The sequence below is a fragment of the Sphaeramia orbicularis genome, chromosome 4, assembly GCF_902148855.1.
Source record: "Sphaeramia orbicularis chromosome 4, fSphaOr1.1, whole genome shotgun sequence".
Classification (NCBI taxonomy): domain Eukaryota; kingdom Metazoa; phylum Chordata; class Actinopteri; order Kurtiformes; family Apogonidae; genus Sphaeramia; species Sphaeramia orbicularis.
In genome coordinates, this window is record NC_043960.1 from 50,762,664 (window position 1) to 50,786,775 (window position 24,112).

The window sequence follows — 24,112 nt, forward strand, 5'->3', positions numbered from 1 at the left end:
TTATAGCCAGCTCAGTCAGAGACTAAAATTCCTCATTTAAAGTAGTTCTGTCTTGAATGAGTGTGATTTTATTTCCTGTTTGCTAAAATTCTAGCATTTTTGTCTACTTTGAAGGCCTATTATGTTTTTTTAGTTGATAGACTTTTTTTTTTTGCTTGTTTTAAGAATTCTAGCCAAGAATTTTTTCTTACCCCATTGGAAGATTTTTTTTTTTTTTGCTCAAAATGAGCCAATTTGACCACATTTAGGAATAGTAGGCTTATATCTAGAAGGGCATTTTTTGCAGTGTAGTAGTCTATGCTAAATGCTAATGTTACGCTAATTCTGCTGTATGCATTTTTTCATGTTGATCCACAGGCTTCACTTTGTAATAGTTCAAAAGCACTGCAACCTGCTTAAGCCATGATGTTATTTACTGTTCCTGAGTTTGTTTCTATTCAGTGTTCTGCAGTACGGTGTCCCTGAGTCCCATTCTGTTGTCATTCTACCACTTTACATGTGATGATAAAGAGCAGAGAAAGTGGATGAAGTTGATAAGTAAAGATACAAATGAGGAAAAGCAACTTTGGCACTAGTTAATGTTAATGCCATATGAAGTGTGTCATATCTTTACAATTTGTATTTCAATTGCCAGTCTTTTATCTTTACTGTCCCGTTCAGGAGACAATAAATAAAGTAGAATTGTATGTCATGACTGCCCCATTTAAGAGACAGACACACCTGAGCATGAAGTGAAGCAATATACCAGTAGAAAAGGACCAGTAGCTTAAACAGTATTTAATACAATTAAAAATCAGTGTCAGTTTAAGTGTATGCTATATTTAGATTTGTTTTATAATTTATTCAGTAGTCTGTGTCCATCACAAAACACTGACAATAGAAAATTTCACTAATCACTGTATTTGGGGTCAATAAATGAATTTGACCCCTTAACTGCTGCAGTAAAGAATGTAAAGTTAACAAGTATACAGGCTCCACCAATGATAACTCTAGACCAGTGGCGATTTCTCATAGACTGCAAGGGAAGCCCGGCTTCCCCTAAAATTACGAAAATTAAATGTTTAAATATGTAGGGTTGTGTTGACATTTTATTGACTACAAATGTGTTAGAACACGTTCATCTCACAGACGAGTTCGTTCAGAATCAGCTTTATTACAAATCAACGGACACGATGTTGTTCACTTCTCATCCATTCCCGTTGCGCTGTTTTCTCATACGATCTCTGCTCAGTGCATTTTTCTGTAGACTGCGGGCGTCTCTGGGCTTCAATGGGACTGAGTGGAACAGTTTTTTTCATTGCCTCAAAACTGGACGCTAATTGGATAAATGCCCCGATGTTGTCCCGCCCCTGGACGCCGGGCGTCTCTGGAGGTGAATGGAGCTGTGGGCGGAGCTCGGCCGGGCTGGACGCCAGAATCCCACGTGCTGATTGGAGGATCAGTCGAAAGGCGGAATCCTGTTTGATTGACAGCTAGTTTGAGATCTACCCCTTCACTGACAGTTCAGTTTAATACCGTCGCACATTCTGCTGTGAAATCAGGAGAGAAACCACTATGAAATTACTCATTCATTTCTTGCACTGTAAATAAAACACACTCATTGGACTTTCTTGTTTCAGTTTAACATACTTTCAGCTACATAATTTAATCATTTCTTGTTCAGTTTAATATCATTTTGTAGATAGTTAAATCAATCAAACTGTCGGCTAGGTCGGAGTGAAAGGAGCATCTCTTGTTTAAAAAGGCTGAAGTCTTACACCTGCAACACACTGGGCCAAGGCAATCTAAGCAGCCTAGCTCTGCTGGACATTCAGAGGACACTGGTCCAGTCCCTGGAAAAGACGCCTACTTGGTACAATAAGGTCACTAAGCATTTTCTTAAAAAGGAACGGAGGGCCGAATTTATGTTTAAATAACGTGACTTTTTTTTTTTTTTTTTTTGATGTAAGCCGACAATGAGCTTCCCCTGTCTGAAAGACGAGCAGCCGCCACTGCTCTAGACCCAGTCAGACATAGGCACATAGTGTTTCCAAATATTAGTGTTGATCGGGAGCAGCAAATAGTGCAAAACAGTAAGAAATGATGGCTTGACTTTTAAGCTAAGTAATAATACATTACATGCTTTCTGCATGAACTTTGTCTGTTTACATGACTGACTTTATTTTGGACATAATGATGATACTTTCTAAACAAAAATATTTCTCTACAAGTGCCACTGTTCAAGTTTGAGAAGTGAAGTTTTAGGTAATTTAACTCCAGTGTGGGGGGTTGGACAAGCTGAATGCATGCAAACTATATCAGCCCCCGTCCACCAGGGGAGTTCTGTGAATGTGAATAAAACAGGGCATATGTATATGTGTGTGTGTGTGTGTGTGTGTGTGTGTGTGTGTGTGTGTGTGTGTGTGTGTGTGTGTGTGTGTGTGTGTGTGCGGGTGGCCACCAGCCCCTTTGGGAGGAAGTGATCAATGATTGAGACCATAATGCACCTCTCTGTATTCCTCCTCACATTCACGCTCACTGGCTGCTTTGGGGGAGCTGTCACATACACACACTCCTCCGTGCACGTGCACATACACATACACACACACACACACACACACTACCGCTTTTTAGTCACACGCACACATTGTCACATGTTCGACAGCTCATCTCTCACACGTTCCCTTCCACTCCATCTTGTCGCTGTCTGGTCGATGGCCTCTCTGTGTCTCACTTCCACGGCTCAGTCTTTGGCAGACTACTGTGCTCTGGCGCTGTCTCTCCCTATGTTAATATAGTAGCTAACCTCTCTCTCCATAGCACTGCTAGCAGACAGTCTCTATGTTGATATACTGAGGAGAGTGTAGCACTCAGCTACTACCCAACTGACTCCAGAGAACTGAGCACTCTTCATCTCCGCCACTGCTACTGCTAGGATCCACCTTGTAACAGCTACTGATACTTTACATTCAGAACATCCATCACTGGCTTTTCTACAAGCACAATCACTCAAACAAAATACCTTTTTTTCTACCCTCAGTTTTTACATTCTTTTGATTAGTCAACAACACTTGCATTTTGGAGGCAATCTGCAGTAATAAGGGATTGAGTCTCACAGCAAAATGGCAGTTATCACTAATTGGTTTTTAGAAATGATTAGAGCTGTAAATTTGTTTATTCTACACTCTGACAACAAAAATCATGCATGGGAATGAGTAAAAAATGATATGACTATTTACTGTGCAACACTCCAATTACACTTGAAAGTTAAAAGACTGCGCCACTGACCTCTGGGATCCTAATAAAACAAGTGGAGACCTATGATTTCATTTGCCTCGTCTTATCTGTTACTCACTGAAAATTACACTAAAGACCATTGAAACTTTGCTGCAATGCCCAAATGTTATTAAAATTACTTCAACTTTATTTTGAATGTGGTGTTAAAAGCAAATAATCAGTGGCGTGACCATACGGAAGAACAGAACGATGCAAAAACAGGCTGAATTAAAGTGTATTTGAATGTTATGCTCTGTGTGTGTGTGTGTGTCAGGCATGAAGACAGCCAAGTGACTCACCTCCTGCCAGAAAATGAAGACATACAATTAACATCGCATCCCATCATCCTCAGCTGAGCGGGCAGGCCTGTAATTGGCTGGCTGACCAGCCTGCGTGGCTTCGGGTGGCAATTTATTCTGGGAGCCATGCAGTTTACCCAGGGCGGCTAACGGCCCCTGTGCCATAACCTGGCTGAGGCAGCAGGGACATCATTAACACTTGACTGGGCCTGCAGGACACGTCCACATCATCCTCTACACAACCACCTACAGCCACTAGCACATGGGCCAAATTGGAGGAACAGGGTAGAAATAATAATCATAATGTCAATAGAGCTACTTGAAATGAGTCACTGATCAGTCGGCAAATCAAGATCTGTCATTTTATTAAAAATATATTTTAATTAAGGATTAGTAATGAAACAAAGTGATTGTGTCTTTCTGATATAAGAATCCAGGCCTGTGTGAGTTCATTCATGTCTCCTGTCTGACCTGTGAGCTTGTCTTTAGGACACTGTGTACTGGCATGCAGTTGTCTAACCCCAAAACAATGTGTGAGGCAGTGGGGGCTTGCTCACTTTAGTAATGACCTTGGCTTGTCACAAGGAGACATGTGTTGGTCCTAGGAAAAAGACTGTAACAGAGTCAGTCTGGACTCTTTATTTGTCCATGTAAAAAGTCTGCATCTGCTGTCTGGTCCCTCACCTCCTCATCACCACCTCCTTAGCAGGCTGAGTTTGGGAGGTGACAGGAAAACAGCAATCACAGAAGCGTCCTGGACAGAATGACAACAGAAAATGTTAACATCCCAAAGTGACCCGTTTTAGGGTTAGGGTTATGTTTGAAATTGTTTAAGGAGTTGAAGTTTATTTTATAATCCAGCCATATTATAAACACAAAAACTAGAAGATGTTCCCTTTCACATGAAATCTCCTCATGCATATCGACCTTACACAACTACTATTATAACCCTAACTAAAGGGCTCCATGAAAAGAGTTCATGTTAAAAGACTGAGGATACTAAATGGAGACTTGGACACATACAGAAAATGATACTTTTCTTAAGTGTTCATCACATCTTATAGACATGTATGTTATGTCTTGACAGCATGAGCTCACTGATGTCTCCTCATAAGCCTGTTCCCTATCTCTTCTGCTCCTTGCTGCGATATTCCCAACTCACACATTTCCTATCTGAGGACTTTCTTTGGCACACACACACACACACACGCACACACGCACACACCCTCACACACACACCCTCACACACACACACACACACACACACACACACACACACTTACGAGTGCATAGAGGCTCACAGCCAAATGGCTGTTCATTAAAGACAGGGACCTGAGGGGAAGCAATCGTCTGAGAGACGGAAATTGCGTGTCACATTAGATTAGCAGTGTAAAGCCTCTGGATTGGCTCCGGGGAATAAGGAATTATTTCAATTACATTATTTCAAAAAGTCTTTAAGCAATACCAATACCGATAAAAACAAATTAAGAGTGATTTGGGCTGATTTGTGGTGCTCTGAGCTGTGCTTTCTGACAATGTGCTGGAAATCAGATATGAATAATGCAGATATTACACCCTGTGTAATGTGTTGGAGTTGAAAGCAGATTATCTGTGACAAATACTACCATTGGTTTGCATTGTGTCTCATCAAAAGGGAATGTTCCCAAATGTCAATCATACATATGGGCCCTGATCCACCAGCAGAGACTGAACCAGTATCTCAGTGCTCCACAGAGGAGAGGAGGACTCCATCACCTGCCATTCACACCAACACACACAGGGAGAGGACAGCAAGAGTTGCAGCAACTGAACTGAGATTAGGCTTGACATGGTAAAAAGTCTTCATTTGGTCTGATGTTACACAGCCATCCTTCACCTGTATGTGAATGCAATATGCTGGCATTTGTCATATTACAGTTTTAGTGGCTGATTGGACAATAAGACTATAGGTTGTAATCTAGAAGTTTTTGTTCTGGATTGTACCTTGGTGTATAGTCTGCTATCAGTAACTTTTCTTTTTCCTGTGTCAGAAGTGAATCCCGTTAGCCTATTTCCTGAGGAGTGTTGCCACTTCAGGGGAGAACAGAGCAGAGCACGGGGAAAGAGGCTCCAAAGAAAGAGGGCAGGGAAAAGAGGGAGAGAGGAGGGGTGGGGGGCTGGGATGGAGGGGGGCGACTGTCACACCACGGAGCTCATGAAGGAAGAGACCAGCAGAGGCGGACCGACCCGCAGCCAGTCCCACTGATGCCACTGATCCTGTCCGTGGAACGCAGCGACTCCTACCACCAGACCCTCCTAAAGTCCACTTCACGCGCTCATACTCTCCACATCTGGACTGTGGATCGGGACTGGGAGAGCGGTTCACACTCCGTCACAGCTGCACGTGTGTGTGAGAAAGTGTGTGTGCGTGCGTTCTTTTCCCCTTTTCTTTCCTGCGCGATCGGGAGAAAGTGCCGTGTCCTTGAAATTAGAAGTTGAAAGAAGAGGAAGAGTGAAGGAAAGGGAGTTCTGTGACAAATCTGTGTGAGTACTTCATCATCTGGGTAAGTAGCGGCTGATAACACAACTGATTACTGCTTCATTTGTTTTAATTGCTTTAATTGGTTGTGTGATTGCCATGTGTTGTGTCGGGTGTGAAGCTCGGTGGAAGAGATGTTTCCTTACTCATAAGTGGGGAAAACTCGTGTGTAGCCCTGCGAAACTGTTTGTGGAGCACACTTGCAAAGTAAAGACTTTGAACACATTTATTTTGTATGTATAATACTTTGCGTTTTCTTTAACAAGGCGCGCGTAAATAGTTAACGCGCAAACAAACTGCTTACAAACCTGATCTGCTGAGGAAAATAGGTTAAAAGACAAAAAGCTGAATAAAAAACACGCAACTTTGCTTGGAATCCACATCAATTTAACAACAGATATTGGCAAAAGAAAGATTCTGTTAAAAAAAAAAAAAAAAAAAAAAAAAAAAAAAAAAAAACTTTCCACACTTCTGTTTTTTCCAAACTTTTTATAGTCTATTTTTAATTTTCTTTGATGAACAATTTTACGTTTTTTTTTTCTTTTTTCACCATTGCATATTTTAACCCCAGGCATCTAATTGTAAATAAACTACATTTAATTACATCCTTATTTTTTATGTTCTTGTGCCGGTGGTTGTTTAAGAACTGAATCAGTCATGTTGAACAGCTTCTATATCTACACTTCAGACCCACCACCGATTTTATTTTACTGGACGCACTGAGCCTGATTTACAATTTACAGACCTACTCCGACAATTAATTCATCACAAAGAAGAGATAAACCAGCCCGTTCCCGAACAGTTTTAACGTGAAAAAGAGAGAAAGGTTTCCCCACTTAAATTTATTTTTAGCAGACGTTTTCGTGTGTGTGATTTTGGCAAATTATTCCGATATAATTGTTTACAGGCCTCCTTAACCGTTTCTGCTCATATTTAATCCAAACGTTAAAGTCTACATGAGTTTTGCAAAATTAAGAAATCAACACTGTGAAGAATTTTTGCAAGGATGATAAAACACTTAAAAGTCAAATGATAGACAGAAATTGTTCATTAAGTAGTTTATATGAATTATTTTAACTCTTTAATGATGTGAGAAAATACACGACGTTTGTTTTTCAGATTATAGAGTAAAACTGTCAACTTGAGCACTTATTAAATTCTATATTATTTATTTCAAAGTCCTGTTTTTGTGCTTTTATTCTTACTGAGCCCCTTCTCCACTCGTCTGTCTCCTCAGGACCACTAACAAGGAGGTGAATGGACCTCCACCGCCCCTTCAAGATGGACAGCCCCTCCTACCTGCCGGCTCCACTGGCCTCCCCCGCCCTCATGGTCCTTGCCTCCACCGCTGAGGCCGGCCGGGATGCCTCCGTCCCCTGTCAGGCACCCAGGCCGTTCGGCGTTCCCACCTCAGTAGAGAAGGACCTCCACCTCCCTTTCCCCTCGGCCTCCTACACCTTCACGTCCATGTACCAGCGCCAGGGCCCAATGTCTGGCACCTTTCCCTCCCGAGACTTCCCGGCTTCCCTGCTCCACCTGCACCCCCAGTTTACCCCCCCAAACCTGGACTGCTCCACCCTGGGCATGCTCAACCACAGCGGGGTGGGAGCCTTCCGACCGTTCTCCTCCACACAAGAGGAGAGGGATTCTGGGGGTTACCAGTCAGCTTTCACCCCTGCCAAAAGGCTGAAAAGCTGCTTCCCTGAGGTAGAGGGGAAAGAGTTTGACTTCAGTTCCCCGGGGGGATCCCTTAAGGCAGGGGAGGACACAGGGAGGAAGTTGTTTTCCATGTCCGGCCTACTGTCTGATGGAGAGGCTTCATCCAGCCCAGAGGAGCGCAAGGAGCACAGTGAGTACACTCAAGTACACACTCAAGTACACACTCAAGTCACACAGGAAACAGGCCTGACACGTGATCAGGTGTGTAAACATGAGTACATCTAAAACTCACACAGTCACTCACCTCACATCTCTAAAATATGAACAACCTGAGTTTAATTGGCACATCAAAGAGCTTTGTTAACCTGGACATGACAGTGCTGACGAGATTTCATCACATCCTCTACAGTTGCTTCAACTAAAGGTGACAAAATGAAAGCAGCGTTCTTTTTCCTGTGTAAAGAAAATATTCCCCTCTTGCACTCTAGTCTTTATCATCTAGTCAGGCAAAGTGTTTACAGCGACCGCCTGTGACCGACTTTGACACAAATAAATTGAATAGTGTCACTTATTCAGCTTAGTGATCATTAGCCACATATGACCATTAGGCCTATTGGAAGTCAGAGTTTTTCTTGGCGGCTGAGGAACACAAATACATGGGAGCGTATGGAGGGCTGACATAGGAGGAGTGAGAGTTGGAACGAATGACACCTTGTCAGAGATAACGAGGTGGCAAAGATAGAGAGGGAGCGAAGGAGGAAGGGATAGAGGACGATGGAGAAAAAGAGAGAGAGAGATGCGATGATGCGCCTCAGCCTGAGTTTCCCAACGACAACCCTCAGCTCAATATGGCCGCCCACACCAGCCGTCTGATTTGTTGACAAATGAGTGGGAGAGGTGTCAGTCAGCGTGGAGCGGAGGGAGACACGCTCCTCATTACTCCCGGGGATAATTGCCCAACGACGCGGGGGCACAACACTCGCCTCAGAGGGAAGAGAGGGAGGGAGAGTGAGAACCGCACAGTCAGTGAGGCAATGCTAGGCATGATGGGAAATCAAACCCCCTCAGTGGCGGTCGCCAAGAGGAGCGCCTGACAGATGAAAGAGACCAGAGGAAGACAGAGAGAGAGAGAGAGAGGAGAGCACCCAAAGGCTCGGCAGATCAGAGGGGGACACCACAGAAAATAATGACAATGAGAAGGGGGAGGGGGAGGGGTGGGGTGGGGGTTGCAGAGATGGAGAGCGAAGGCAAGGAGGGAGATGCGCGCATACGTGCTCTCATACATATCACCTAAAGGAAACTTTCATCCCACACATAAAGGGCGGGAGCAGGGACGAGTTGTCTTAAGAAAAGTTTGGATTGTGTGTGTCTACATATGTGTGTGTGTGTGTGAGTGTGTGTGCGTCTTTGTTGAAACTTGCTGATTTTTTGTCGGTGGTGGTGGCTGAGTGACAGGGCCAGGGAGGCGGAGTGGCAGGAAGGAATCTCAATATGGAATTTTAATAAGGACGAGAAAGGAAGAGATGCCAGGCTGCACGCTGGTGTGAGAGGTGTGTCTGTCTGACAATGTTTGCTCTGTGCACTCGTGCATGCGTCGCTCCCCTCACCTCCTGATTTTGGGAATCTCATTTGGGGAATGTTGACAAGGACAAAAGACGGGGTAGAACAGAACATGGGGACCATCTTTCCTCAAAAAAAAAAAAAAGAGTTTGGAAGACAAAAAATGGATTGGCACCCATTGGAAGCTGCTTTTCCAGCTTTATCCAATTAGATTGGAGCTCAGGCAAACTAAGAGCTTTAATGCAATTGAGCTCCCGGCACTTTTCTGAGTCTGACATACACTTGTTCCTCTTGACTGGGTAACAGACAGTCACTTCAGGACCAAAAGTCTTAAGTGTTAAGCTTGAAATCTTCTTGTGCTGGCAGCAGAGATGGCAATGCAAATACTCAAAGTGTATACTCAAAGCACAAAGTGGACCGTACACAACTGAAATATACTTTTGAACATTTCTTCATAAAAGAGATGAACTTATGTGGAGAATGTGGATATCATCCCAAACACATTTATATTGGAAATACTTCCATTACTGCCCTTAAGCAATGCACTGGTCTAAGACTTGACTTGTCACGTAGGTAAACAAACAAATACCCGTCTGATAAATGAGTTACCCGCAATAGTTATATTTGGAAGACAGTGTGAATGTTTACCAGACTTTAAGAACCTAATGTCTGAAATATTTAAGACTGATGCAATGCAGAGGATGAGAGAAATACGTTGTGCATTCGGTAACTTAAACTTTGTTGAATATTGCACGAAGATGAGTGAGATGCTGATGCTCAGGTCTTTTTTGTAAGTAAATCATTTACAGTAAGTTTTTCTCCTTTTTTTTTGGGTAGATGTTTTTTGATCATCATTTCACTCACCACCACAGGAAAGTATGTCCTTCAGAGGATACCTGACATGAACAATAAAGGAGCCTTTTTGCCACAGTGTCTCCAACTCACAGGTCCATGTCAATCTAAACAATAAACCGCTACCATTTGCCTTGTGTATCATCGCCGCTGGACATCGCCTTCTGCCAATTCGCTGTCTTTCTTCTGTCGGTTTTCCCTTTCCAGACCTGCCTCTGTTTTATCAGGGAACGGTCTGAGACGTACGCTGGTGCTCTGACAGCTGTTCAAACAGCCACGCTTGCTTTCAAAGGGCAGATGTCTTCACTGGAGCGAGTCATGCTTATTTTCCTCAGGGAGATGATTTCCGCTGCAGGCCTGAGCTGGAACTAAAATGGGCCTTTACCAGAAACACGAGTTGGGGAAACGGGAGAAGCAGAGTGGCAAAACACACACTCAGGCCACATACTGACAGTGCTGTATGTGTGTGAGTGTAGATATTTGTGCATCTGTATCTTCTTTTTGAGTGAGAGCTGTGATAAGTGAAAGCAGATGTTTGAGCGCCACTGGGCTAGGATTGGTAAAGATCACCTGCAAAGTGGATGAAAAGATCAGTGAAAGACAAACCACCACGGGTTAGTAACTATTACTGCTGTTAAAGCTAATGAATCAATGCCTTGCAGTTTGTCTTTCTCTTCCTCCATCTTATCAGCTTATTTAAATAAAAAAACTTTTGGTTAATCCTTCCTTTTACAGGCTCCTAATTACTAAGTGTCTACCTAGGAAATATATTGTAAATTATGGCATATAGTTGGGTAATTACAGGTGGTAAATTAGTATAAAGACAAAGAAACTACAGCTGAAATAGAAAGAAAAACTCAACCAAGTACAGTATAGTTGTGACCAGTTTAGACTTGATATAGCTCAGATAAAATTGAGTACTTTCTAAGAAACTAGACAGACAGACAGACAGACAGATAGACAGATAGATAGATAGATAGATAGATAGATAGATAGATAGATAGATAGATAGATAGATAGATAGATAGATTGATAGATAGATTGATAGATTGATTGATAGATTGATTGATTAAATAAGAAGTATAAAAACAGACAAACAGACCTGGATACAAAACAGGGACAAATTAAACTGTAAGGTGCAAAAATAAACTGCAATGAACTAAACTAAGCAGCCAGTTGTCAGAAACAGTACCTGTGTTGCATGAATTCAAAATGAGCTTTTTCTCAGTATTTCAGCTGTAGCGTCTCTGTATGTCTGTTTTCTACATCTTTACAGAGATATATCATAATTCAAGATATATTTAGTAGTCGTAAGGGGACTGTAAAAGGAAATATTACTACACGTTGAGGTGTCTGGTCAATGCACAGACATTTTCAGGCATGTGGATTTGTCAGAACTGGTTCTGTATGCTCAACATGGTGAATCCAGGTCATAATTCGTATGACATTGTGCTTCTTTACCACACATTTAATTCTTAGTGTCCATATACGACGCCCTTCTTAACACTCATGTTTAGTATGTTATAAAGTCATGGTGAGTACTGACTATTACATTAGATGTCTGGACTTGAACTAAACCCTGACAAACTTCTCTTACTATGGTACAAAGCCACTTGCAGTAAACACCAGACAAATCTTTACCTGATACCACAGGAAGTTAATAGTCAGGAAACATTTGAGCATAGCACAAACTGAAGATGCTCTGGCATATGTTCTTAGTGTGTAAGTGTCCTCCACGCTCGGTTATTCATGGGTTGTTAGCAGACTATTGCGGCGCCCGAGCAGAATCAATATTACATAGATTCATCTTAGATTTGGCACATGGATTATCTCCCACTGAAGTTTTCTCCAGACACAGTGTTCATAGGTCTGAGGTGAATCTATGTCTGACGTTGGTCAGTATTTAACAGCTGTCAGATGAAAAAAGGGTGAACTTTTAAAGCCAGCATCACTTTTCACTCAGATATGAGTATTTATATTAAGGCTAGGTGATACAGCGAAAAATTTTACTACGATTTTTAAATCAGTCCATAGTAATAATTGTCATGATAAAAGTGATAAAAATCATTACAGTTTAAAGGCAGATTTTCAGTTCTCAGTGAAAGTTGAGGAAACCAGATGGTTATTAATGGTTTTAAATTATTCTTAAAATTTGCAAGTTGAAAACAAATTGAAAATGAGCTCTTAATTTTGTGATTTAGTTCTTCATTTGTTACATTTTCTATATATGTAGATTTTTTTAAATTATGCAATACATAATACAGAAGACAAAAATGCTACAGAGGAAATAAAAAGACAAAAACAATGTGAAAGAAATAACAAGAAAAAGGACTTTAAGGATGCAACAAATGAAATCACACCTGTAGTGACTGGTTTTGTGACACAACAGTTTTTAGTTCAGTTTTTCTTTGTTTGATTTTTGAAAACAATGTAATAGACACAGGAAGACAAACACACTGAAGAAGATGCAATGAGACAAAAAATAATGTAAAATAAATAGACAAAATTTACATAAAAGAGACAACAAGATTAAATCAATGTACAGAACCCAGCAAGATGAAAACAATGTAAAAGATGTAACAAGATGATGATAACTCAAAAGGTGTAATGCTGTGAAAATGATATGAAATATGTAACAAGATGAAAAAGATGTACAAGATTCAACAGGGTGAAGACGAAGATGTAACAAGATGAAAACACACTTGTAATCCCTGAGTTTGTGTTTTAGTGCTTATTTTTATGCTTTATTTAAACAAAACAAACATGAATGCTATCTGAGTTGATGTGAGTTAATGTGCATAAAGGCATAAACAATGGTTACTTGTGGGTTTAAACTCTTCTTTATGGCCAAGATGTGACCATAACAAACATTCAAAACTATTGTAGAAAAGTAAAATGAAGTAAAACAAAAAAACATTAAAGCATTAAGTTTTCCGAGAATGTCCATGAAGTAAACTTTAAAGACATGAGAAAAATGTATATTGTTATTATTAGAATCATCACAATATAGAATGAAGCACGCTATTGTCCAGCTGTACTTTATATAATTAAAATTAAAAACCAATATTAGACAGTTGACATCCTGAAACCCATGTCTGGGGATGTGTTTGTGCATTATATTGACATGACTCTGATATACACTCTGATGTATACTTGCTGTATACTTTGAGTGTGCGCTGATTTGATAAAGGTGAGGGTGTTTGCACACTATGTTTTCGCTGTAGCTGATGTTGACAGGAGCGTGTATTGAATGAGGCTTCCCGTTGAAAGACACAGTGTTCACATCCCACCGGCGGACCACAGGGGATCACTAACAATCACTCGATGCTCATGCATACGCATATATAACCCGCTGGCCACTATTTTTCCCAGGGTGTACGCTCCTTATCAGCCAGTCTTGCATGTGCATCAGCAGTCACACACACACACACACACACACACACACACACACACACACACACACACACCCTCACACACACACACACACCACATGCTTTTACTGTGCTCTCTATGAACCCGTTTTGGTTGTGATGTTGCGTGTGAGTAATTTGTCATGAACAAACTTTGGTGAGAAAGATGAAGCAATGAGAAAGTGTAAACATGGATGCACACCTGGGACAAATGTTACCTGTTAGGTAAAAGGGAAAAAATATGAAGCGTGTAGCACATAGCTTATGATGATTTAGATACAGACATACAAATATGAGGAATAAGAAACGGACTTTAATTTCCCCTTCACAACCACTTCAAGGTCTGAAAAAAACTGGAAAATAATATAAATAAATGCTAAAGCAAAAGCAGACATCAGGGATGGGTAGGTGTCTTTTTTCAGGGCAAATACTAAAAATTATTAGTTGTAATTAAGGAAGTTGATATCTGAAGTTTGGGACTAGAGATAGAGTGATTAATTGGCACTGATAAGATATTTTACAGGCTATCAGTATTGACAGAACTTGGGTTTAATAGCTAATATTTGTCTTCTCAACTGAGATTGACTTTGAGAGAAAAAAGAAAAAAAGGTCTCTTAGAAGTGCGCAGATGTTCATTAGTTTTATGTTCAGTGATCCAGATGTATTTAAATATGTACTATTTTAGATGTAATTCAACAGTATATTTAGTATCTAATAAATTTAAAGATAGTTTTTGTAATTGGTTGCGATATGTGGTGATAAATCAGATCAGCTTTTCCTCCTCCAAACCATTATTATTATATCTGCCTTGAAAAAAATCCACCATCAGTCGATCTCTATATTGAACCAATACACACTATTTTCAACACAAAACTTTGTTCTTTTAATCCTGACTGTCAAAACAATTCAGTAATATTTCTGCAACTTTTATTGTCCGTCTTTACATTGAATCGGTATTAATAAATAAAAATAAATATTCTTTTCTCATTTTATCATTTGTCAGAGACCAAAGAGATGTGACTATCCCGAGTGTGCTGCTTGATCAGAACCAAAGAATAGGACAGTTATGAGTTATTTATTTTATCAGATGCAGATTTTAATAATATAGCTAAATATAAAAATGTTAATATCTGCAATGTTAATCGGTCATGGCCACGGATTCATTCATCCCCTCTTCAAAAGTTTTATATCACTTGATAAATTTTAGATAATTATTTTTTTCAGTTTAAAGGCTGACTTATTTGAAGAAACCAGAAGTTATTGTTTTTTTTTTTATTTTAATTTTTTCTTTGTGGTTAGAACATGACAAACACTCATATATATATATATCATGTACATAGGCTTGGACAGAGTTTATTTTTGATTTGTGTAATATTTTAAAGTTATTTTGTGGAGCTGGCATGGGACTTTGTGGCCAGTAGAAAAAGATGGGATAAGGGGGCAGGAGTATATAAGTTGCACTTCATCCCGCTCCTTTTTGAATGTGTTTTTTTTTTTTTTTCTTAGTTTTTCTTTGATGATTTTGGTTTTAAATTTGAAATAAAAAAAATAAACAACAACAATGTGAAGAACATATAACCTAAACACACACACACAAAAAAAAAAAAATTCTCAACCACTCTAGCGATGGAAAATGATCTGATGGTGATCACAGGCACTGAGTGATGGGAAATGTTAGGCTGAATGACTTTGGTTGTTTCTTCTGTGCAGTTTTTATGCTGTAACTGTGTGTACTGTCACATCTGTAACTGGCTCTTACCGGACACACTGGTTGTCCTGTTCTTGATTTCAAACCCTCCAGGAGGAAGCATTACAATATTAATGGTGGTTGTGTTTGATGTGAAAGCCCGCTGCAGTTGACTGTTCCCCCTCCTGTTGTGATGGTAGTTTGTTCTCTTAATGTTCTCCAAGTAAAGTAGGCTTTCATCCTGGCAGGAGGGGAAACTCTTCTCAGCTTTTCCCTCTGTTCCCCTTCCTTGTAAAGGCTAAAAAAGAGCTAACACGGAGGTTTTCTCCTCATGTATTCTACCGTTAAAGGTTGACAGTGTGGTCTGACTGCTTGTGCTGCGTTTGCGACTGCATCATGTGTGGGCAGTGTGTATGTATCTGAGTGTGTTTTTGCTTCCATGCAGACTTTGTGCGTCTTCAAAAAAGTTGTGCAGGCACAATGTCAGGCTGAGGACCACACGGCGTGTCAGAGACAGACAGGATTTCTATAAGTCTGGCACTAGGCTTTTACAGTAGCAGTGGGATCTATGTGTGTATCTGTATGTGTGTCGGGGGGGTTGCGGTGACCATCAGCACCTGTTAGAGTTAGACGGTCAACAGAATGTTCTGCTGCTGAAACATGAGTCATAACACATCTTGTAGTTGCTGCCTCTGCCTCCATCTCCTACTGTGCTCAGCCCACATGAACAGCAGTGCTTCTGTGTGGAAACAGAAAGAGAAACGGGAGAGAGAGGGCGTCTGGAGTGTAGAGCAGACGTAGAGGGTCATAATGAGTACATGGCCCAGGGGTCGTTAAAACAACAGACTTGTTTTTACAGAGGCTATCTTTTCCCTTCTTTTCCTCCTCTCTGTGCACACCTGATCGACCTGCATCACGGCTGCTTCTGATCTCACATCAAAGACCCCGCTGTGTGTGTGTGTGTGTGATTGTGAGGAGTAGCTCGGCTGAAGGCGGAGGGGGGTGTTTCTGTAGATTGGATCACATGTTCACAAGAAATAACACACACACAACACACACCAGACTCACATCCTTGGTCCTGAAGCCCAACACATCAGCCGGGCAGATAGAGGGGGCAGGAAGGCCAAATGCTGGGGTTAAACATATGCTGCTGAGAAGACAGACAGCAAGACCACACCAATCTCACACGCCTGGATGGTAGCCAGGAACCCATACAAATATATACATGCACTGTATATTATATATGTGTGTTTTCATAGTGTCACATGCAGACCTCATTACAGCATGTCACTTGTGCTTGTTGGAAGTCTCCCAGCTGTGGAAGAAGCTTGACAAAAGCCAACACTGTACGTCAAACGCACACCAGGCGTGATAGCTTTACCTCTCAAACGCATGACATCTTGAAACAATTGCATGGCTTTCATAAACAGGATTTTAGAACTGTGGCACATTGTCGAATGTGCATTGTTTTGTAATTCTAAAATAATAAAAAAGCAGAGAATCTTTAAGGAGCTGTCAGAGTATTGACAGAGAGAGAGAAAAAGTTCTGTATTAGGCGGGTTTCCATGTAAGTATACCAAATTTTCAGAAAATTGACAAAAGATATATGCTTCCATCCAGTAGTGTTTGGTAACTGATTCATCCTTGTTATCACTGTTTTTTGTGCACAAATTGAAAATGCCAATAAAAGCAGCCCGTTGTTGGGGTGTGCACCCGTGACTTTTATCCTAAAAAGCACAGGAAACAGGACAGATTACTTACATATGCATCCTCTGATCGATTTAGTTGCTTAAAAAGCACTGGAACATCAGTGCCGGTGCACCCCTTATGTTAAAGGTCAAAGTTTGCCAGGATTGACCCCTCACCCCGCTGTGGAGGGGTGTAAACACTCCCCCAATTCTCCTCAGAGAATAGGACTAAGTCTGGGTTGTAAATCACAAGCCTGATAATTGGTAGAAAAACAGCAGTCCAGCAGTATATAACCTTTTACGTGTCGTCTCAACTCTTTATTATGGTGCTAATGAGTGGCCGCCGATCAGGGTTAGAGCCGCAAGCAAAGGGGGTGGGGGGTGGGATCACTTCAGTAAAATATGGGCTACTGGCTACACTGGGAGGCAGACACACACTTAAATCCATCTACACAAGTTAGAAAGCACTAATACACTCTGAACTCGGACACTACACTACACACAGGAAGGCACTCGTGCGCACACACACTGGAGTGTATGCGCGTATATGCAAACATTCCTTAACACATACATATGCAAACACACAGGCACACACACACACACAGTGGCTGGCAAGCTCAGCAGTATCCATTACAGGCAGCCATTAGTATGGAGATTGTGCTAATTGTCCCCATAGACCACACAGGCAGCGCTCTGCAGGCCCGCTGTGACGCTGCCAGGCTGAGTAAGAGCAGAGACTCGGCTTTACACATCCTATTGTCTCGGTCACGACCCTATTAGTGAAATTACAAATCAATCATTGAATGATTGTGGGGTACATGCTGTGGATTGTTTCCATGCAAATGACACTATTATATCACAAGAAGCAGCTACTGTAGCAAAGATTCACATTGGAAGTGTCAAAGTTCACCTTCTGAAACAGTGAAGTAGATCACACATTTAAATCACATCTAATCACAACAATAGTGGTTTAGTTAAGGGCCAGAGCATCCACTGATACTTTGGGTTCAGTGAAACTGAGCAGAGAAAGATGAAAGTTGCTGCATTTTATGTTTTATATTTTCTCAGACTTTTTATATTTTATTTTATCTTTTATATGAGTTCAAAATGAGTTGGAAAAAGATACACATTAAAAACTATTTTGTGATCTGTGCATTTTTCTTGATACCAAGTAAGTAGTATTTATGTTTTTTGTATTGAGTTCAAAACATGGTGAAAATTCTTCCATGATCACTACCAAGTTTCCAACAGTTAAAGGCTGCATGTTTTTTGAATCACGTTGCTTCGAATTGGAAGCGGGTGGGATAATTACTGGTCCATGTCCCTCTTCATTAGAAGCCAAACATTAAAGTGCAAATTGTTTTTTACTGCCCAAGTGTCTCTGAACAGAGGTTTATTATGTTATGATAGTACAACTGCTGACATCCTGGGTTCATATTATAGTCTGATATCATTGTCACATACCAGACACATTTGTTTATTTTCACTTTTGATTCATCTGTTGATTCTTTTGCCTTACATTTTTGGGCTCAAATGTATCAAAGGCATTCACTTTAATGTCACAGAAGAAAGAAAATAGAAAAAAAACCTACAAGTTACAATCTGAGGTGTTTGTCTTGCTTTTCTTTCTTCTTAAAAAAACTACTCAAATCAATTATTAGACTGACAATGTGGTTCCATCAAAGATATCATATAATTGCAGGGATTTATGAAAATATTTGATTGTTATGGAGGCATTAAAATATTCATGAACTCATTATTAACAATTTAGGTTCCAGAGTTTTCCAGAGTCCAGGTTTTTTTTTTTTTCTTAAAACTCAATTTTGATTTCAAGATTTCAAAAAGCTGTCTGTTTCATTCTGTTCATTCATGTTGCTTGTTGCAGTACTGTGACTTTGGCGCTTAAAGGGTTAATAATAACCACTGATAGATGAATGAATGACTGAATATTTACATTTCTTGCACTGAAATTTAACTAATTACTGTTCTTAATTAAGTAAGTATCAAAATTTATCTTGAAAGTATTGTTTTCTGGTTTTATTTCAATATTATCATGTTTTATTTGATGTGCTCATTGTGTTAGTGTGACTTTTAATTGTAAAGATTAAAACTTAAGTGTTCAGTGTCCAATCCACATCCAACTCTTTGACTCAGTGTCTGTCTTTAAATAATGATAATAGAGGAATCCTGTTTGCCTTTGTTGTATGTAATGAATCTGATGTGTTCTTCCTGGTACTAGAGTGGACAGTGTTTGGGGTGTGAGTGGCCTGGTTCCAGGTCTTGCCCACTGGAGAGGGTCCAGTCTCATTAGCCACGACTCAAAGCTCAGTCAAGAAGATGAGGTTGAACTGTGACCGTCTCCAGTGTGACCCCGCTGAGTGAGAACACAGGAGAGAAGATCTATACCCGCTGGCGCTGCCACAGGGCTCTTTGTTCCCCTGTGTTTGGTGATGGGGGGGGTCAGAGGGGCAGATTGGCAGGGGCTCGCCCTGCCACTGTACTCGCTAAGGCATCACTGTGGAAATGATGCCCAAACCCACACACACAGGCCATTAAAACAGTGGCAGCCATTTCCAGTCTAATGCGGAGGCTCATCCATCCACTCAAAGTGTCGTAGTAAAGCACGGTGTGTCGTTGGGTTGACAAGGCTTCAGAGTTGAGTCACCACGGTGCCAGGAAACCACACAGGATTGTTTACCCTTTTGCCACAAAAGAAACTTTCAAAGCAGTATTTACTGCTCACTTTTCTAAAATCACACACTCGAGTGCAACAGTAAGGAACACAACATTTAATCACATCTAAATATCAGCACAATTAAGTGTATTATATCACTTTATCTGCACTGACACTGCAGTTTAGTTTAGTTCACTTTACACAGACAGTACAAAGAATGACAATTTAACTAATTTAAACATTGTGCAGGAGGGGTTGGAAGCTAATAAATGGCTCATGAGATTCATTAAAATCAGGTGAGAAATCAGAACTGAGCAGAAAATGTGTCCTTTTGAGATGATTTTTGTGAATAACGATAATGTAAATGTTCATTGAAGCAGATTCCAAAGAGATGGCCCTGTACGTATATGTCAGTGAAGATGAAAGATGATGGTTTTTCCAAGTGTCTTGTAGAACAGATGTGAATGTCTAGACTCTAGAGAAAACTTGAGTCAAAGATATTTATGTGTATAAAACTCACCTGAAAAACTGATAGAAGTTAGTTTTTTCTGTAAAGATGAACCAGTTAATCACATCTTTGGCAAAACGTGTTCTCAAAAATGTCTTTTGGATGAGGAAAATCTTATTGAAATTAGTAGGCCAAGTAACAGGTCAAATGGTTTTACTTACAGTGGACACAGTATTACACATGTCTTTAATGATCTAATGCAGTCACTCACTCTACCGGATGTCCTCTATATTTGAACAAGTACCTTGTGTGATGCTAAAAACTTTTTTATTTTATTTTTCAGTATTCATTTTTAGTCAATGAATCTGCAAGCGTAGGTATTGTAATATCTGTCTCCTTGGCCTTGAGCTCTGTTTATGTCACTGCAGATAATCTGCTCATTCATCTGTGTCTTTCCGCATCTAACTAGGTGAAGATAAAACCATCTTCATCTGCCATAATTGTTAGCTCCTCCAGGCAGACACAATAACATCCTTTAGGAAGTGTGACTAACCCAAACACAGGTGTGTGAGTGAGTGCCAGGTGGGTGGACATGGGTCAACACAGCTTCTTCTGACAGTATCAGATGCTATCGGGAGGACGACCGGTACGAGGGAGAGATGGCTTATCTCTAATGACGCGTGCACAATGAGACTGTCGGAAAATTTAGACAAGTTGTGACCGGAGCTCTGCGCGCATTATTATTGAAGCCTAATGCGGGGCCTTGTTTGATCAATCGGTCCTGTTTGAAGTCAAATGCTGGCTCTGAGGATGTTTCAGGCTCCCTGTGGTGGATGGCATCTAATAATGAACAACTGCTCCATCAGTGTATGAGGGACAGGTGTGTGTGAGGGGATACAAGACAAAATCTTCACAAAAATATACCTACAAATAACAACAAATAGTGATTGTTCAGTACATTAATGCCTTTTCTGACTTTTTTAATGTGTTCATGAGTTTTTCCATTTCTGTGTAATTTGAAGGAAAAAGATTTTGATAAAGAAATTACTCCAATGAATCGATTGCCAACACATTTCAAACCTATCACATGATTAGATGGCTTTAAGGTTGTAATAGTTATTAAAATACACATATGTAAATTCAATTATTATTATTGGTTTAAAGAAACATTTGATACAGATAACTCTCATGAATGAATGAATGAATGAATGAATGAATGAACTTTCATATTGAAACTTGGCTGCAAAATTGCAGAAATTAAAGTAACTAGATCATTATCAAAATACTTAGATTTGTCTTCAACTTTAAATCTCAAAATAAAAATGGTTAGGTATTTAAAAGTAGACTTGTGTTTAATATGAAAAAATCCAGGAAACCAAGTTACCTTTGTTATATGTAATGAATTTAGGAATAGTGGATAGAGGCTTTAATCTGTCATGAAGGTGTCGTTCAGTTGTAAACTTGTGTTTCCTTAAGTTTTGGTTGTAGTTGTGGAAGTGCTTCTTGACATGATGTGGATTTGTCCATAATGCCGGTACGGTCCGTCTCCCAAACGTACCAGTGCTGACCTCCATCTACTGCAAATCATTCACTGATTTATACACCTGGATTTAATATTTCAGGTGCAGCTTCATTACACAAACACATAATAGACAGGAGCAAAACATGTCTATTAACAGAGAAAAATATATAGTGTAGCAAAATATCAGGATTAGTGTGGACAGGGCAATAGAATAAAAAAAAATAGTATTTTGCATCTGCAGGTAAGTCTTTAGTTTGAGTCACTTTGCTAAACAGATTTCACCATATAAGACAACATAACTTACAAATGATTTAATGATTTAATTTTGGCTTCCTTCTCCTGCCATGTTAAGTACCTAAACATCTTACATAGAAGGTCACCCACGTGACAGAGAAACACAGAAGCTAAAGACTTAAGGTTTACAGCGGTGATCAAGGTTATACTTCTCCTCGGCTGACAACCTTCTGAGGACGTCTCACCAAAAGATCTAATACGTAATAAGAAATCTTTTCCCGGGCTGTGTAATTGTTGTTGAGTGGGGACATAATTAAACTCTTCAGTGACTTCTACACTGATGCACTGTTTGTCCAGGACTGCTGGAAAAGTCGAGTACTCGATGCAAGCAACAGAGCGATCCTCTCATTTTCTCCTTATTAACCACTAATTGAGAGAAAAAGCGAGAGGGGAAAAGAAAATGAGAGAGAGGTGATGAGAAGACGGGAAGGAGGGAGAGAGGCAGAGACAGTATTAATGTGTATTAATCAGCGGTGCGGGTAATAGTGATCTCTGTGTTTGCAGACAATCTAATTAGGCTCTAATGAGGGATGGTGATCTGTCTGAGAGCCTGTTGATGTTTTTATTTTCTCTCTCAGATGCACATAGACACACAAACATACACACAAGACATGACAGAAATAATGTATAGATGTTAATAACAATTCTTTTTGTATTTTTGCTTCAAGACCAATATAGACCGCCATAAAAAACATTGTAACAACCACAACAGTCTATAAAATATTAATATACACTTTCCTGAGTTACGTTCTTCTCAATGAAGGCACTCACTGAAACTCCACAAATGTGCAGTTTTTGTGCCAGCTGGTTTCATTAACACTTCATTGCTGCTAAAAATGCCAATGAGAATGGTGCGAAGTGTTTCAGCTGGATAAGACTATATTATAACTAAAAGAAAATCCTTATAAACTGCAGTTATTAAAGTGGCAAGGCAACAGTAGCAAAAAATAACTAAAAAGCACATGTTGAAACTTCTTCCTGCTGGCAAAAATTATTTGAACTTCGCTCACGTGTCAGCTGATTGCCTGAGGTGTGTTGAGACAGGTTCAGTTCTTGACAGTGCGATACACTGTGACAGAGGAGGATCTGTGTATATTTCAGTGCATCTACTGAGTTCAGGTTGATGGCATTAGAATGAGTGACAGGCCACCGGTGAGCAGCTTTATCGCTGTCCGCTGTCAGCCGCCGTTTGATCCAACACAACTGCACTGACTCTGACAGACAGCAGTCAGCAAACATATGTCACACAGTGGATTTGGCATTTTGCTGCCCATAGTAGGGGCTGTGTGTGTCGTGGTTTATGATACAAGAGTGATACTATTATTGCTGTAAGTCAGTTTTCAGAAACACAAGGATCAAGAGCATTATTTGAGAATATATCATACAGCCATGGGCCTTTAGAGCCAAACATTTAATCTGTCAGTAAGTTGTATTGTGTGTCCATTGAGCTCTGATTTTGTTGTTTGACAGATTTCTTCTGATGGAAGCTGTACGACTGCATGACAGACAGAACTTAATGTTGCTTCTTGATTAATTGAATTTCAAAAAAGCTGAAATACCTGCACAGTGTGTATTTTTTTTTGTCAGACCACATTGTGACTATAAAATACTTATGGTATGGCACTATAGTGTGGTTTCATGGTGAATTTGGCTGTATTAAAACTGTATATGTGAGCGCAGAGAGTAGGAGGTGACTAAAATGGACTATAGTGAGTCTGTAGAGTGGAGACAGTGAAGGAGCTTAACAAGACATTTTGTGATATTTGCAGCAAGTTCATCATCTCTTTTTACACTTTAAATATTTATTTATTTATTTCATGTTTTTGAATGTCTGTTTTCGATTTCATGAGGCTATGTCAGTCACTGTAATAGCTATTTAAATCAAAAGCATAAATAAAAAAATAAATGCAAATCTCTATTTTCGCATTTGCGTGTACATAGAAGGAAATGGAGATTTCGAAAGGACATCAGAGTTTTCGACGGAAATACATTTGCATCACAGGTGCAACTAATGGAAGTAACGTTTTGTTGTGATTCTTTTCAGGATTCTTATTAGTTAATGGTACTCGATCGTCTCACCACACTGCCATCTACAGGCTTGGCATGCTCTTGGTGGTGTAGATGTATGGGGCTGTGTAAACGAAGATTTTTCTGAAAACGGTCACATGTGTATGAGTTTTTTTGAAAACGGGGAGGGGGAAATATCTGTTTTCCAAACTACCCAGTTACATGTAAACGTAGCCTAA

At 40.2% G+C, this 24,112-nt stretch overlaps 1 protein-coding gene across 3 annotated transcripts in view; it reads left to right on the top strand.

Moving 5' to 3' along the window:
• Window positions 1–5,741: 5,741 nt before the first annotated feature.
• The window catches only part of rnf220b (ring finger protein 220b), a 50,160-nt gene continuing 31,789 nt past the window's right edge, over window positions 5,742–24,112 (top strand). For all 3 annotated transcript variants that reach the window (XM_030132096.1, XM_030132097.1, XM_030132098.1), the window contains exons 1-2: window positions 5,742–6,097; window positions 7,310–7,921. In XM_030132096.1, coding sequence (XP_029987956.1) covers window positions 7,330–7,921 — 592 coding nt within the window. In that variant the 5' untranslated portion in view covers window positions 5,742–6,097; window positions 7,310–7,329. The remainder of the gene's footprint in view (window positions 6,098–7,309; window positions 7,922–24,112) is intronic.